Source organism: Rattus norvegicus, chromosome 1, assembly GCF_036323735.1.
Source record: "Rattus norvegicus strain BN/NHsdMcwi chromosome 1, GRCr8, whole genome shotgun sequence".
NCBI classification, from domain to species: domain Eukaryota; kingdom Metazoa; phylum Chordata; class Mammalia; order Rodentia; family Muridae; genus Rattus; species Rattus norvegicus.
Genome location: NC_086019.1, coordinates 244,725,407 through 244,742,018, shown reverse-complemented (window position 1 = coordinate 244,742,018; position 16,612 = coordinate 244,725,407). Strand labels below are relative to the sequence as shown.

Here is a 16,612-nt window from a genome sequence, read left to right as displayed (position 1 = left end):
GGTGAACTATAACACTTGGCCAAAATCCCTACAGCAACACTAGTTTACAGTTAAGAAGAAGTGAGCTAAAGAGTTGGCTTCTCATCAACACATCAAAAAGACTAGAATAAGATCATAAAAACCAAGTCTAGACTCTCCTTAAAACCCACTGTTTAGAACTGTTGTGCTAACAGGAAAAACACAAAATTCAAACAGCAAAATTTCTGCTCAGGAGAGCAGAAAGGAGCGTCAGGAAATCATCCACTACCACACCAAAAGGCAGGTTAAGAATTCAACAGAGCAAAGCCCGGGGACATCTTCATCAGTGAAATGCTTGCCTTGAGAGCACAGCACAGCGACCCCCTGCGTTTTAAAAGCCAGCATGCTGGTGCACACTTGTAGACCAGGGGGAAGAGGCAGAGACAGGCGTATCCCTGGGGCCAGCTGGCCACCAAGCTCAGCCTAATTGGCAAGTTGCAAACTAGTGAGAGACCCTGGCCCAGGAAAAAGGTGTCTGTGCCTGTAGAACGACAGTCAGTCAAGGTTGGCCTCTGGCCTCCACATGAACACACACACATATACACAAACACACAAATGTACACACAAATTAACAGGCAAGCCACTACTCTAAGTGAGTGTCGGTGACTGACCTTGTAATTACCCAAGACTAGAACTCATGGAAGAATTATTAAAATAACAAATTATTAAGTCATACAATTATACTATACTTAACTCTAGCTTGATTAGCTGGATAATTTAATAAAAGACAACATCTTGACCATCTAGAGACAGAAAGCCTCAAACAGATTGAATCCTGCAGAAGAAACAGAATGGAAAGCCTCCTCCGGGCTGATCTTCTCAAGGTTTCTAACCCTGTGAGCGGCAGGTTTAGTTAATGTTTATGCAAAGCACAGCAACTGAAGGAAGGCTTCAGTTTTGTTTCCTGATACAGACACTGCACTGACACAAAGACTGTCGGTCCCCAGGAAGCAAGGCGCTCACCTTAACAAGACAAAACACCCTTAAAAGCCCACAGTGCACCAACTCCCAAAGCTCATTAAGAACAATCACCACCAAGCCACGGTCTATAAAGGCCAGGATGTTTTCGTTAACAGGAAATCCAGTGCCAATTTAGCCACAGTTGAAGCAAGCAAGCACCCAAAGGTGCTGAAAAATACAGGACAAAATTTAGCCTCTTTGTTAAAAACTCCCGCAGCCCCAGGGCAAGAGCTGTCCTGCCCAGGGCCACTGGAAGCCTCCCTGACAGGGAACAGACAGATGTGACTCTCATCTCAGCATGCAAGGACCCAAAGTGCTCAGGACCAAAGGTGTCCAATATCGTCTTCCTTCAGATTTTGAGAAACGTGCACAGACGTGAGACAACACATCTTAGAGAAGGGGACATGAAATGCATTTGGATTTCTTTACGCCTCCTACGCAGAGCTGAAATGTAACCCAGCACTATTTCTGGTAAGTGCACATGAAATAAACCACGGTGTGGGATCTCCCCCTTGTGGCACTATGTTGGTCTCAAAAGTCCCAGACTTGAGGGCATTTTGGAGGTCAGATTTTTCAGATTAGAAACACTTAACCTGTACTGTGTTCAACTTGTGCATTAGAATATTAAGTCAGAAAAGAAAAAAAATCTAAGATTTAAGAAATGAGAAGGAAAAATTTTCTAACTGTGTAATTTATTTACTACAGGTTGAAATGTCCCCCGTGGGCCAGCGTTGTGAAGAGTATTCCCCAACTGGTGGAAGCTCTTAGGGATGGAGCCTAGGGCTGCTGAGATGGCTCAGTGGGTAAGGCACAAGCCTGACAACCTGGTTCCCATCCCCGGAGCCCATGTGAAGGTCAGGAGAGCCAACTACACACGGTTGCCCTCTGACCTCTACATATGTGCTGTAGCACATGTACCACCTCCCGCATAAACAATAATAATAAATAAATGTGATTTTTAATTGAAGTGGGACCTAGCAGGTCACAGGGTTGGGTCTCTGAAAATGATTCCTGGTCCCCACTTCACTTTCTGGCCCTGCAGGATGGGAGGGGCCTTTACACATTCCTGCTGCAATGGACTAAGCAGCTCTACCTGGTATCCCTTGTCATAATGACCTAAAATCCCTTAAATCATGAGCCAAACCAATTTTTCCTCCCATTTGTTGTTTCTAATACTTTGGCTACTGCACCACAAAACACAGACACACACACACAGAGACAGACACACACAGAGAGACACACCCATACACACACACACACACACACACAGAGATAGACACACACACAAACACACACACAGACACATACACACACACAGAGACACACACATACACACACAGAGACACACCCATACACACACACACACACACACACACACACACACAGAGACAGCCTCCAAAGCCTGTGGTGGTTGGAATGAGAAATGTCCCTCCACTGGCTCCTGCATTTCAATATTTGATCGCCATTGATGGTGCTAACGTTAGAGGAGACTATGGAACCTTTAGGAGGCACAGCTTGCTGAAGGAGTAGTATATCACTGGGGTGTGCTTGGGATTATAGCTCTGTGTGTGTGTGTGTGTGTGTGTGTGTGTGTGTGTGTGTGTGTGTGTGTGTAGTAAGTATACAGCCTATATACTTTGCTTCCTGTGTGTGGGTAAAGTGGGATCACCCAGCTTCCTGCTCTTACAGCCAAACCATGCCTTCCCTGCTAAGAGGACTCTACCCCTCTGCAACCGTCAGCTAAAATAAAGCCCTTCTTTCTTAAGTTCTTTGTTGCTTTTGCTCATATTTTATCACAGGACCACAAAGATATTTTACAAAGCCCACCTGACAGAATTAAACTTAACAATTTAACTGCAAATGATAAAACTTTAAATAAGCTAACGGTCAAAACATTGGCATTCAGGGCTGAAGATATAGCTCAGTGATAGATTGCCCACTTTGCACAAGGCCCTGAGTTAAATCTCCAGCACTGAGTAGTGAGAAGGGGTAGAAGAGCAAGTATTACCAGTGTTGTAGAGGTATGGGTGTGTGTGAGTGTGTGTGACTGTGTGACTGTGTGAGTGTGTTTGACTGTGTGAGTGTGTGTGAGTGTGTGTGACTGTATGACTGTGTGAGTGTGTGTGTGAGTGTGTGACTATATGACTGTGTGACTGTGTGTGTGACTGTGTGAGTGTATATGAGTGTGTGTGACTGTGTGACTGAGTGAGTGTGTGTGAGTGTGAGTATGTGTGAGTGTGTGTGACTGTATGACTGTGTGAGTGTGTGACTATATGACTGTGTGAGTGTGTGTGAGTGTGTGACTGTGTGACTGTGTGAGTGTGTATGACTGTGTGAGTGTGTGTGACTATGTGAGTGTGTGTGAGCGTGCGACTTACTTGTCACTATAAAGAGATCTGAAAAATTAACTATGAAGAAGGGTTTATTGTGGCTCAGTACGGGAGGTCACTGCTTTGGGCTTGTGGAAAGACAACACTGTGGTGGAAAACACAGCACAGTGGGCAAGCAAATCCGCTCTCCTCAATAGCCAGAAAGCAAAAGAGGAAGAGATGGACGTCCCACAGCGCCCTTCTAGGGCATGTCCCCGGTGACCCAAGTACCTCCCACTACACCCCATGTGAGGGTTGTTCTTGGTTGTCAACTTGACTACATATTCAGAATTAACAGAGACCCAAATGGCTAGGCACACCTGTGAGGGACTCTTTTTTTTTTCTTAATTAAATCACTTGAAGTGGGAAGATGAAGATCTCTGAGGTGGGAAGATCCACTTTTCATCTGGGTCACACCTTCTGCTGGCAACCTGTAGAAGAGCGTGGAAGAAGGAAGCTTCCTGTCTCCCCACCTGCTTGTTCTGGATAACAAGTCCCTCCCTTCTCTGGCATTAGAGCCTTCTTTTGGGATTCCTGAGTATGAAAACCAGCTGAGACATACAACCTTGTGGACTAAATAAGCCACTCGATTCCTGAACCTTCCATTGACTGGGAGACAACCATTGTTGGACTAGCAGGACCACAGCCTATAAGCCATTCTAATAAACCCCCATTACATGTACATGTGCATGTATATATACATCATGTACATATACATATTCAGTCTATAAGTTCTGTTTCTCTAGAGAACACTGACTAAATAGAATACACTCCACTTCTTAAAGATTTCACCACTTTCCAAGAGAACCAACCCAAGAAAAGAGCCTTTAACAAATAACTGAACCATCTTAATACATGCTTATTTGTGAATGCATGGAGCCCGTTTCAAGACATAAGAAAAGACCCAATTAAAATAACACAAATCAAAAACGTTACAACACTGCTCAATGACGGGACTGTGTTCTTCACCTCTCTCTCCCTCCACTGCTCTCTTGTTTGTGTTTGTTTAATTTCTTTTTAGTCTTATTGCGGATCAAGCCTGGGGCTTCAGCGTGCATTAAGCAAACATCCATCATGGAGTTATATCCCCAAGTCACAGACTACATTCTCAGAAATGCATCATTAGAAATGCATTGAGTGTTGAGAACACTGCAGAGTTTTTTTACACAAAGCCAGGTGGCACAGCTCACTATACATCTAGCTATATAGTATACACTAGTTTTTATTTCTTCTTTTACTTTTTTTTGGGGGGGACACTAAGCCACAGGGCCAGGGATAAAACTCAGTGGTAGACTACATGCTTAGCAAGCAGGAGACTGTGATTCAATACCCATTACCACGCACACACGCACAAAGAAAGGGCATACACATGACCCTAGGCTTACCTACAAGCATCAACATCATTCTCTTGCACCTCCACATCCTGTCCCACTGGAAGGCCTCTGGGGGCAATAACACGCACAGAGTTGTCATCTCCTATGACAATAATGCTGTCACCTCCTAAAGAACCTAGAGCTGTCTTACAGCTAACTTTATTTTTTTTTCCATCTTTATTAACTTGAGTATTTCTTATTTACATTTCCATTGTTATTCCCTTTCCCGGCTTCCAGGCCAACATCCCCCTAACCCCTCTCCCTCCCTTTCTACATGGGTGTTCCCCTCCCCATCCTCCCCCATTACCACCCTCCCCCCAACAATCATGTTCACTGGGGCTTCAGTCTTGGCATGACCCAGGGCTTCCCCTTCCACTGGTGCTCTTACTAGGATATTCATTGCTACCTATGAGGTCAGAGTCCAGGGTCAGTCCATGTATAGTCTTTAGGTAGTGGCTTAGTCCCTGGAAGCTCTGGTTGGTTGGCGTTGTTGTTCATATGAGGTCTCGAGCCCCTTCAAGCTCTTCCAGTCCTTTCTCTGATTCCTTCAATGGGGTCCCGTTCTCAGTTCAGTGGTTTGCTGCTGGCATTTGCCTCTGTATTTGCTGTATTCTGGCTGTGTCTCTCAGGAGAGATCTACATCCGGTTCCTGTCAGTCTGCACTTCTTTGCTTCATCCCTCTTATCTAGTTTGGTGGCTGTATATGTATGGGCCACATGTGGGGCAGGCTCTGAATGGGTGTTCCTTCAGTCTCTGTTTTAATCTTTGCCTCTCTATTCCCTCCCAAGGGTATTCTTGTTCCCCTTTTAAAGAAGGAGTGAAACATTCTATAGCTAACTTTAAATAGAAAAGGCAGAATCTAAAATGGTGATCTGGGAGCTAGAGGGGTGGCTCATGGGTTATGAGTGTCTATTGCTCATCCAGAGGACCCAGGCTCGGTTCCAAGCACCCACACGGCACTGCACAACGGCCTGGAACTCTAGTTCCCAGTATCCAGCAAGCACTCTCTTCCGGCTCCTGCCGGTAAGTACCTGCAACTCGTGTGGTACACTAAAGTCAGGCAGGCACAAACAATATATACATAAATAATAAATAAAAAACTCTTAAAAATTAAATAAATTTCAAAAGTAGAAATAATGAACCACTAATGGCTGGTTATAAAATATACAATTTACAAGTTTTACTTTTATTTGACCAGCATCATAGTAGATTTCTTTAACACAGCCTCATCACAGACATGAGGCTGATGCACTGTGCTATGACGTCATTAACAGAAAACTGCCAACTCCATTACAATCTGTGGACCACCATCACGTATGACGTTTGTCATGGATCAAAATGTCTCCACAAGGCACACAACTACAACTACACAACATCCTAAGGGCTCTAAAATTTATCCACAGAAAACTTTCAAGCTGTAATGTGTTCTTGGATAGACAGTCTTAAAACTGCCAAGATGTATGTTATCCCTAATCAATCTACAGATTTAGCTCAGTCTCAAAGACATACTCTGGAACTTTTTTTAAGAGCTAGATAAATTGATTATGACATTCACTTGAAGAATGAACTAGAAGAATTACCAGGAAACCCTTTAAAAAATGAGTAACAAGGTGGAGATAGCTCAACCATCTAGAACAAAGAACAATGAGTAACAAGGTAGAGATAGCCCAATCGAACAGCACACACAATAAAGCCTCCATAACTAAAGGGTCCGTTACGAGAGGGGAGCAGACATAAAACATTAACAGAATAGAGAGAGCAGATCCAGTCCTGCTGCGTATGGAAATTAAATACCTGAGAACAGCAACATCTGGAGCCAATGTGGAAAACAAATCTACCTTTTAATAATTAGTATTAAGACATCTGGATTACTATAGCTATAGTATAAACTAGAGCCATCCCTTACACTATCTCAGGAATATGCATCAAGAATCAGATGTGACTGTAAAAATAACAAGGACCAAAATAAAAATAAAAAGGACCAAAAGAAAACCAGGCCAAACTCCCTTCCACACGCATACACTTCTATACTATGACAAAAATCCAAAAGCAAAAAGAATAAAAAAGTTAGTTGCATTTTATTTTAAAAAAAAATAAATAAAACTTTTGCGTGGGAAAAAAAATAAAATGAAAACTAAATGTCCCCAACTAATAGCAGGAAAGTTTTCTCATTTGTTTGTTTTTGTTTATGGTTTCTTTTTAATATTTATTACATTTGTTATTTGACGATGTCATCTATGTATATAATACATTCTTATTTCCTGTCATTACCCCTCCTCCTTACCGATCCCTTTCACACATCCATGCCTTTCTGTTTTGTTTTGGCACCCTCGGACTTGACCCAGTGCTCTCTCTGTGGCCACAGGTTTGGGACTGTCCATTAAAGCCTGGTAGGCTCACCACTTGGTAGACAACAAGAGCAGTAACTGCCCTTCTCTCAGAATCTATCGGTAGCCAATAGTTCAGGAAGGAAAGGTAGAACCCTTTAGCCCCTCCTAATCCATGATAGGCTATTGATAGGTCCAACCTTGAACATGCCCAGTTCGGGCAACCACAGCTGCTGTAAGATCGTGTTTGCAATGGCTATGACATGGCCTCAAGGATCTCCCATCTGTTTTCCCTGCCTGACATTAGGCTCTGACATTCTTTCCACTCCATTCCACAGTGCTTCCTGAGCTTTGTAACAGGAGGTATATGTGCCCACTAAAGGACGGAGCACTAAACTATCAATTATTCTAAGCACTGAGAACACTTACCAGGCACTAAAAAGAAGCTTCTCCGATTAAGAATAACAGTAGCATTTGTCTCTGAGTATATTTAGACTACAGTTTGGTGTCATGACCATTTAGCTAAACCACAGTAGTAAAATTACCCAGGAAAGTTATACTAAGCAAGGAAACCCAGGCCAAGAGAACAAACCCACAGATCTCTCTGATAAAGGAACGGGTCCTAGCTTTGAATCTTTAGTGTTATGTATTTTACTTGGAGTGCCTGTAAAAAAAAAAAAAAAAAAAAAAAAAAATCTAGAAAGAATCCACTTTGTGCATCGGGGACAGCGTGTGACCAGTAGGGCATTGGTAATTTGAAAACACAAAGAGGGAGCACAGAAGATAGACAAGTTCAATCAGGAATGGGGGCTGGGAGACAGAGGAAAAGAAGGAGCAGGAAGGGAGGGTGTTAGGTGAAGTGAAAAAAAAAACTGCTCCTAGAAGCCACTGTTTATCAAACAGAAACTCCAGTATCAGATAACAGGGTCCCTCTTTGTATGGTAAAGGAGGCCCCAGAGGCCCTCAGAACACAAGCTACCTTCCATCTCTCTCTCTCTCTCTCTCTCTCTCTCTCTCTCTCTCTCTCTCTCTCTCTAGCAATTATTTATTTTATGTATAGGAGTACACTGTAGCTATTGTAGCTATTTTCAGACACACCAGAAGAGGGCATCAGATCCCATTACAGATGGTTGTGAGCTACCATGTGGTCACTGGGAATTGAACTCAGGACCCCTGGAAGAGCAGGCAGTGCTCTTAACCGTTGAGCCATCTCTCCATTTCTCTTGATTACCCACCAGAACTAGACATTAAGACCTGTGGCTGAAGACACCTTGGGTGCAAGCTATGTAGACTGTAAGCTAGGACTGAGCTAAAAGCTTCCGTTCTGACAGGTAGCTTTCAGAGTACCAGAAGATGCTAAACAGATAAGGAAGATGAGACACCAATGGACTCTACTAGATATGAACCCCACAAACTACAATGCCAACTTTCCAGAGAGGCTAGTGGCTCCTAATGGTGTGGTACTGGCCCAGTGTTATGGAGGACACCCTGCTTGGCTCTGAGGCCTGCTCCACAGGAGGAAATGAATACATGAGTGGTGCGTTAAACACAGTCATACACAGAAATTTCTGGAAAGCTCTGAAACTATTAACAGGTTTTTTGTTTGTTTGTTTTTGTTTTGTTTCCATCAAACATACCTTTTTCCCCTCTCAAACTTATGGAACCAGTAACAAGACCAACCTACAACTGAGGAACAGAAGAGATTATTTTTTTCTTTTTATCTCATCTGTACTTACCTTTTAAAGCAGAATGTGATTGGGCCCTGTTATTTCCACATTCACAAGCCTTGCTGAGTTACAAGACCTAGGGGAACTTAGGGTTTTGTTCTCGGTACTTTGGAAAACAAGCCACTTGGGGAATTCCTCTGTCAAGTTGTTTTAACTTGTGCAAGAATGAGACACGTGGGAAACAGACTTGAAAATCAGTTTCTCGGTGTGCTGGAGTCGGGAGAGACAAAGGGTAAAAGAAGAGAGGAAAGTGGATTGGCTAATTGTGTCATTTCTAGGAAAGAGCAGACATCTTCCAGGAATCTAGTTAAGGATTTTATAGCCACCAAGGGCCTAGGTGTGGTGTCTAGATCAATACGCTGTTTTGGTCTTGCTTGCTCCGTGTGTGTGTGTGTGTGTGTGTGTGTGTGTGTGTGTGTGTGTGTGTGTGTTGCCGGGAGGGAGGCAGTGAGATGTACATTGCTGAGCTTGTGCCTATGCGCATGCACCTGCGTGGATGGCAGAGGGCCACACCAGGGGTCTTCCTTCAACAACTTCTAATCTAACCTTAGTCCCCACGCCTGTCCAGCAAGCGCTTTCCTGGGCCATCTAGCTCTCTAAATCGCAGACCAGTAAGCTTTTCTACCTCTGTGACTCTCATGTCTCTTGACTGAGGTTACTAAAACAAACTCATAATCAGAAAGGTTTTACCTATCATTCTGCCTGTAAAGTGACCTGTCTTTGGAGAGCATCCGTAATTTATATTATGAAGTCTCAATTTAAAGCACTGTTCCAGCTGGCTCACTGATAAAAATGGGCATTAAAACAAGGGGAAGGCAACCCCCAACCCCGGGGTGGGGGGAGAACACCTTCAGTGCCAGCCAAGTCTGGGGGTACACACCTTCAGTTTCGGCATTCAGCAGGCTGAGGCAGGAGGTGTTACAGAGTGCAGAACTAGCCTGAACTACAACTGCCTCAAAGAAAGAAAAAGTTAGTAACTTAACAGACAATTCAAAATTCCATTAAAATAAGGAAATTGGACTTTCACTGTACTACATGTGCTAGCTGAAAAAAATCTCCCTACAGAAATTAACTCTGAAATATTTAAATGCTCAAGGTTCCATGACAGTAGAGCTTTGGCAAACAACCCTAGTTTGATAATTAATTTATAACCATGGCTGCTTCTTGGTATGATCATTTTACTCAACTAAGATTTTCCTAAGTATATACTTTCTGACCAATATGTTAGCATTACTCTAATAATATTTAAGATCATAAAAAGGCGAGTGTGGTGGTTTGAATATGCTCAGCCCAGGGAGTGGCAGTATTTGGAGGTGTGGCCTTGTTGGAGGAAGTGTATCACTGTGGGTGTGGGCTTAAGAGCCTCATCCTAGCTGCCCGGAAGCCAGTCTTCCACCGGCAGCCTTCAGATGAAGATGTAGAGCTCTCAGCTACTGCACCATGCCTGCCTGGATGCTGTCATGATCCCGCCTTGATGATAATGGACTGAACCTGTGAACCTGTAAGCCAGCCCCAATTAAATGTCCTTGTAAGAGTTGCCTTGGTCATGGTGTCTGTTCACAGCAGTAAACCCTCAGTAAGACACCAAGTTTGTAGTCAAATAAACTGAATCATTCTTCTGCCACTTTTTACCATGTCTAATAATTACCAGACTTCGGGTAACTTTAAAACCTAGATATATAATGAATAATCCTTTAATCATCTGATTGCTAAGTGCAACATAATACCAGGAAACTGACTGTCAAACACAGCTGAATCAAACGCTTCTGTCTCTCCTTTCCGTATGTCCTGCAGAGGCTTTATCTACCACAGTTACTGAAAGTGACTACACTTTCAGTTCATTCCACCTTATGAACCTGTGCAAAAGATGCTTGTCACTCCAGAAGCTTGTGGGTTCACGGGCTTCACCAGTCTGGTTGTAGGACCGCCCCGGTGGTTTCAAAGTGAAACATAGTCACTGACTGAAAATTGAAATTATAACCAGTAGTTAAAGTCATACTAGGAAAAACAGTGACAGAGAACATGACTGCGTTTTTAAAGTGTTTTCTAGAGTTGGTGGCCAATCTTTGGAATCTCAGCCTTCAGAAAGCTGATGGAGGAGAACTATAGTGAACTCCAGGCTGGTTCTGGGCTACATAGGAAGTCCGAAGCAAAGTGAGAGGAGAAGAGAAAAGAAAAAAGGAAGTTAAAAAGTAATTCTCGGTTTTTTTCTCTTTCACGCTTCAAAAACTTATACAAAAGCCCAAAAGGTTTTTGTTTACGTGGACTACTGTTATCAATATCACTGCATAAAAAATGAAGGTGAGGGCCGGCAAGACGGCTCGGGAGATAAAAGTACTTGCTGTGCAAGCCTGTCAGCCTAAGTTCAGTCTCTGGAATCCAAATAACGTGGAATGCAAAAAATTCTGTGACTTCCACATGCACACCATGGCCTGTGCCTGTGCATACACACACATAGGTGCATACACACACATAGTCACACACACACACACACACACACATTCTCACACACATACTCACACACATTCTCACACACATACTCACACACATACTCACACACATTCTCACACACATACTCACACACATTCTCACACACATACTCACACACTCATACACACACGTTCTCACACACACTCATACACGCACATTCTCACACACTCACACTCATACATACATACAATCTCTCATACACACACTCACACACACAAACACACACTCTCTCATACACACACACTCATACACACACACACTCATATACACTCTCACACACACATTGAGGGGGGTATACACATACAAACATATATGTTATATTTAAATTTTAAAAAATTAAAGCCATGTTAGGACATGGCAACACACACTATAATCCCAGCATTCAGGAGGCTGAGACAGAAGAATTACTTGAGTCCAAGAAGTTGGAGATCATTCTCTGTAATACAGTGAGACCTCATCTTCAAAGAAAAAGAAAAAGGAAAGAAGGAGAAGGGAAGGAGGGAGGGAGGGAGGGGAGGAAAGAGAGAGATAAAATGAAATGATGATGATGATGATGATGATGATGATGATGATGATGATAAAAACCTTAGTGTAGAATTAAGTTGTTCTATTCTGGAAGGTAGAAGCTGCCATGACAGACTCTGTACAAGCTGGAGAACCAGAACCAGGAATACAATTCTGTGGAAATCAGGAATCTGGGGAACCACAGGGGCTCCCACATAAGTCTCAGAGTACAGAAGGACTCCAGAAGTTCCAGTATCCAAAGATAAAAAAAGACCCATGTTCCAGCACACGAAGAGAGAACTCGGGAGGGAGCTGGAGGGGGGCTCAGAGCTTAAGAGCACTGGCTGCTCTTCTAGAAGACCCACGTGGCACCTTGCAACGTGGAGTCCGTAACACCAGCTCCGGGAGATCAGACATCCTCAGCACCGGGCTCACAAATAGTGCAGACATACATGCAGGAAAAATACTCATACCCATAAATAAAATAAAAATAATTCCGAGAGAGAGCTCTTTTGTTCTTTGGGGCCCTGCTCAGATCACTAGGTGAGGTGCAGCCACACTGCTGAGGAGAACAGAGGAAGGCTACGGCAGGAATCACAACTCTGCCTATAATCTAGTTATCATACAAGAAAGAAACTCTAAAGAAACACTAGTATCCAATCCCTTATGTACTATGCACCTGTACAGCCACTTGACTGCTCTCTAATGTTCTTCAGGGTGTCTGGCCACCTCGCCCAACCGTCCTAAGTAAGTCAATGTAGCAAAGAAACGGATGACACAGTATCCTTTCATTTGAGGTAAGAGTCTCAGACTCCCAAGTCTTAGGATCACAGCCCACCACACTCAACCAATACTTAAATGTTAAACTCCCTCTAAGATAGGCGTGGTGGTACAAGCCTGTAATCCCAGCAGCTGGGAAACAGGCAGCAAGATTCAGGATCAGCCTCGTCATTTAGCCAGCTGGATAAAACCAGGACACACACATAGTTACTCTGTCTCAAAAAGCAAAGCAAAGTAAAAAAACAACAACAACAAAAACCCTTCCACTTAAACTAGACAATATATAATTTAAAACTTGACCAGAATGGTAGCACAGACCTTTAATCTCCACAAGCTGTGGCAGAGGCAGGTAGATCTTGATGAGTTCAAGGCCAGCCTCATCTACATGGTGAGTTCCAGGACAGCCAAGGCAATTCAGAGAAAGAGTCTGAACAATTTTTAAACTGCTGACCTCTGCTAAATGCCACTCCTATCAGGTGATGGCCAGTCCTGATATGTGTCATTCCTAAGGTCCAACAAAGGGCTTGATTTCCAGTGTCCTGAAGACCACAAGTAACACACCAAGATAACTCATTTTCTTTTCTTTTTTTTTTTTTTTTTTTTTTTTTTTTTTTTGGAGCTGAGGCCCGAACCCAGGGCCCTACCACTGAGCTAAATCCCCAACCCTGATAATTCATTTTCTATTCCACCTTCATTGACTGGGCAACTACCGAAGACAAAAGTGCATTTCCTGACCCCTGGCAAATAAATGCAGTACTGAAGCAAATAAACTGTTTCATGAACACATTAAGGAATGGCTGTCCTATGAGACAGGAGAGGCCCTTCAGTGGGATCTAGATGTCACAAAGTTTTCTTTGAGTCTGATTCCTTTATTATTACTGTATCTGTAAAATCTGATGAAGAGATTCATGTAAGAAAATTAACAAAAGGAGCTGGGCATTGGTGGTGCACATCGTTAATTCCAGCACTTGGGAGGCAGAGGAGGGTAAACCTCTGAATTTGGGCCAGCCTGGTCTACAAGGTGAGTTCCAGGACAGACAGGGCTATACAGAGAAACCCTGTCTCGAAAACAAAAACAAAAGAAATAAAAATAAAATTAAAAGATACTAATGGAGCCTTTCCGTATCATAGCAGGAACTTTCTGTAATAAAAACATATAGCCTGCCTATTAAGTGCTTAGAGGTAGAGAATAAACGGGCAAAGTCTCTCAAGTTCTAAATAACCCCCTACCCTGACCCCGTTCTACAAATACAGAAACAAGGCCAAGGGGGTTAAATGATTTTTGCAGTCATCGGTGACAGGTTTATGGGAAAGAAACAAGAAATACACCAGATGATCTGGCTCCCTGGGGTAAAGTCAATTTACAAGTGGAACTGACTTCATTTTTATCTACATTTACGTTGGAAATGGAAAACAGAGTTCCATTTCCAGGAAGTGAATCCTGAAGAAAGACTACTGACAAAGCACAATCCGTCTCAAATTCCCTTAATGAACCACAAGTTCATTCATCCTAACTGCGAAAGATAAAATCGTAATCCTTCAAGTGTCTAACCTAGTGTTAATGGTTAATGGCTCTGTACCAGTACCTGTCTATGGGGGCAGCAAGTATTCCGTCTGGTGTGGACTATTCATTACCTGGTACTATTATTCCTAAAGAGAGTGGGTTTAGATCCATTATAAATATGCTGAAATTTTAATACAAAATCAACAAAACGTTTGTCAATAAGTAAAGGCTTCCTGTCCCAAGAGCATCGTCACCCCAGCATGAACCCGAGCTGTCAGCCCACGCTCGCGTCTCGCCCGGGGAGAAGGGTGCTACTGCAGCGGGGGGAGAAGGGTGCTGGTGTCTCCCGCTCAATTTCAATTCTCCCATGCCCGGAGCAGTCTGTGCGCTGAGGTTTCCAGCAGCGCGCAACTTGGCACCCAGGATCAGTCACTCCAGCCACCTGCAGGTGACCTTCGTCCCCAGCAAAGCGCAGACAGCCTCCGCCGAGGGGTCAGGGCCTCGGGGCATCAAAGCCCCAGGCTGGGGCGGCTCCCGAGGTCAGAGACACACTGACAGCCACACCCACAGGCGGCGCGGTGACAGGTGCCCCGGTCCTTCGGGTCCCGCATCCCACGAGCGCCCGCCCCCGCGCGCACCACCTGTCGGGCCGACGCGCGCGCACCCGGCAGCGGACGCCCCACCCGGCTCCTAAGGAGTCCCTGGTCAGGGCGGCCCGAAAGCCCCGGCATATGAGAACTTTACCGAAGGGTGGGCCCTACGCAGGCGGTGTCCGTGCTTTCGATCTCCTGCAAGATCCGCTCGTGCTCCGGGACCGTACCCAGAGCCTCGCCGCTCTCCGCCATCTTGGCTGGAAGCGGAGGCGCCGGCCGGGCGCGGCGCCGCGCGACCCACAGGAGCGAGCGGCAGGTGGCGCAAGCGCGACGCGGCGCTGCGGGGCGGGGAGGGGCGGGGCCTGGCGAGGTGGGGCGCAGTGGGTGGGGCCCGCCCCTGGGGAGGTAACGCTGACCGTGTAGGGGGCGGGGTGGGGGGGGACAACCGCCACCTCTATCTTTCCTCGCGACCTACCCCTAGTTATCTAGAGATCTATTAATGCAGTGTGTGCAGCTGCGCGCTGCAGGTACCCTAGCAATGATGGAGGTGACCCTCAAGTCACACGCACTCAGTAATAGAATTGCTGTTCTATTACACCTGATGGGCTTTAAATAGTCAGAGAAAGGCAAAGACTCTCACGAAAATCAAAACTGAGTGTGTCGTTAAGATTTAAGATCAAACAAAAATTCTATACCACGTCTGTTCTGAAAAGATCGTGTCTCCTGCTGGATGCAAGTTCACTGAGGTTAGTCATATTGGACATAAACTATCAAACATCAGGACGAAAATGAGAACGAGACTAGGGCACTTGCTGGCAATATAGAAAAGAGGCCCAGGCAATGTTAGATTTCATGCTGAAGCTCTTGAAGCCAAGACCCCGGGAGTGGTAGCTGAGCTGGGGTGGGAATAGAACTCTAGGGGGGAAAGAGTGGGAAAAAGAGAGGTAGAAGGAAATGGCAGGTGGCTTGAGCACAGGAACACATGTAGAAAAAGACTCTTGCTTAACGACCTGTATCTAGGACACAGTGTAAACAAGTATGTCATAATGAAAGCACTGATGGAAGATTAGTCAGAAAAGAGTTCAAACCTAGCCTGAGGGACAACTAATTTTCTGCTCTCCATTAATGCAGGAGCTATGAGCTTCCCTGTGAGTCAGGCAGGCTTTGCACTAGCCAGCTGCCAGACTCACTCTCTTCCCTGGGCCTGTACTACCAGCTTCCCCTTCCCCCCTTTTCCTCCTCCTCCCCCCCCCATCCTCCCCAGGGAGAATCCTGGGTGATGATATTGAGAAACCGTTAAGAACATGTACTCTGAAGACAAGTGTCCCAAGCCACCCTCCTTGACTGGTGCCACTTCACAATTGTGCAACACTAGGCAAAACTTAATACTTTAAAAAAAAAAAAAAGGATTTGTGTATGTGAGTCCACCATTGCTGTCTTCAGACACCCTAGAAGAGGGCATCAGATCCCATTTCAGATGGTTGTGAGCCACCTTGTGGATATTGGAAATTTGAACTCAGGACCTCTGAAAGAGCAGACAGTGCTCTTAACCATCTCTCCAGCCCCAAACAATACTTTTTCTATCTCAGTTTCCCCAGCTGCAACTGCTAATAGCTTCTGTATCTATCTTGTATTGCTATCCTATATTATATTTCTGTTATCTCCATAACAAATTACCACAAATGCCAGAGCTTAAAATGACTCAAGTGTAATCTCTTAGAACACTCACTAAGCTATATAGTCAGCATGGCAGCACAACTGCATTTCTTTCCAGACTCTAGGAAAGAATTTGTTCCTTTGCTTTGCCAGATTGTAAATGCTATCATATTCTTTGCCTGTGGCTTTCTCACTGTGTGGCTCTGGTAGCCTAGAACTCACTACATAGGCCAGGCTAGCCTTGAACTCACAGATGTCAGACTACCTCCACCTCACACACGCTGGGATTAAAGGTATGACCCAGCATGTCC

General features: G+C 44.5%; 1 protein-coding gene across 1 annotated transcript in view; it reads right to left on the bottom strand.

The window, feature by feature from the left end:
• Exoc6 (exocyst complex component 6) overlaps positions 1-14,935 on the bottom strand; it is a 143,180-nt gene extending 128,245 nt beyond the window's left edge. Inside the window, 1 exon segment of the mRNA NM_019277.2 lies at positions 14,797-14,935. Within this exon segment, the coding sequence (NP_062150.2) occupies positions 14,797-14,897 (101 nt within the window). The 5' untranslated portion in view covers positions 14,898-14,935.
• Between the last annotated feature and the right edge of the window lie 1,677 nt (positions 14,936-16,612).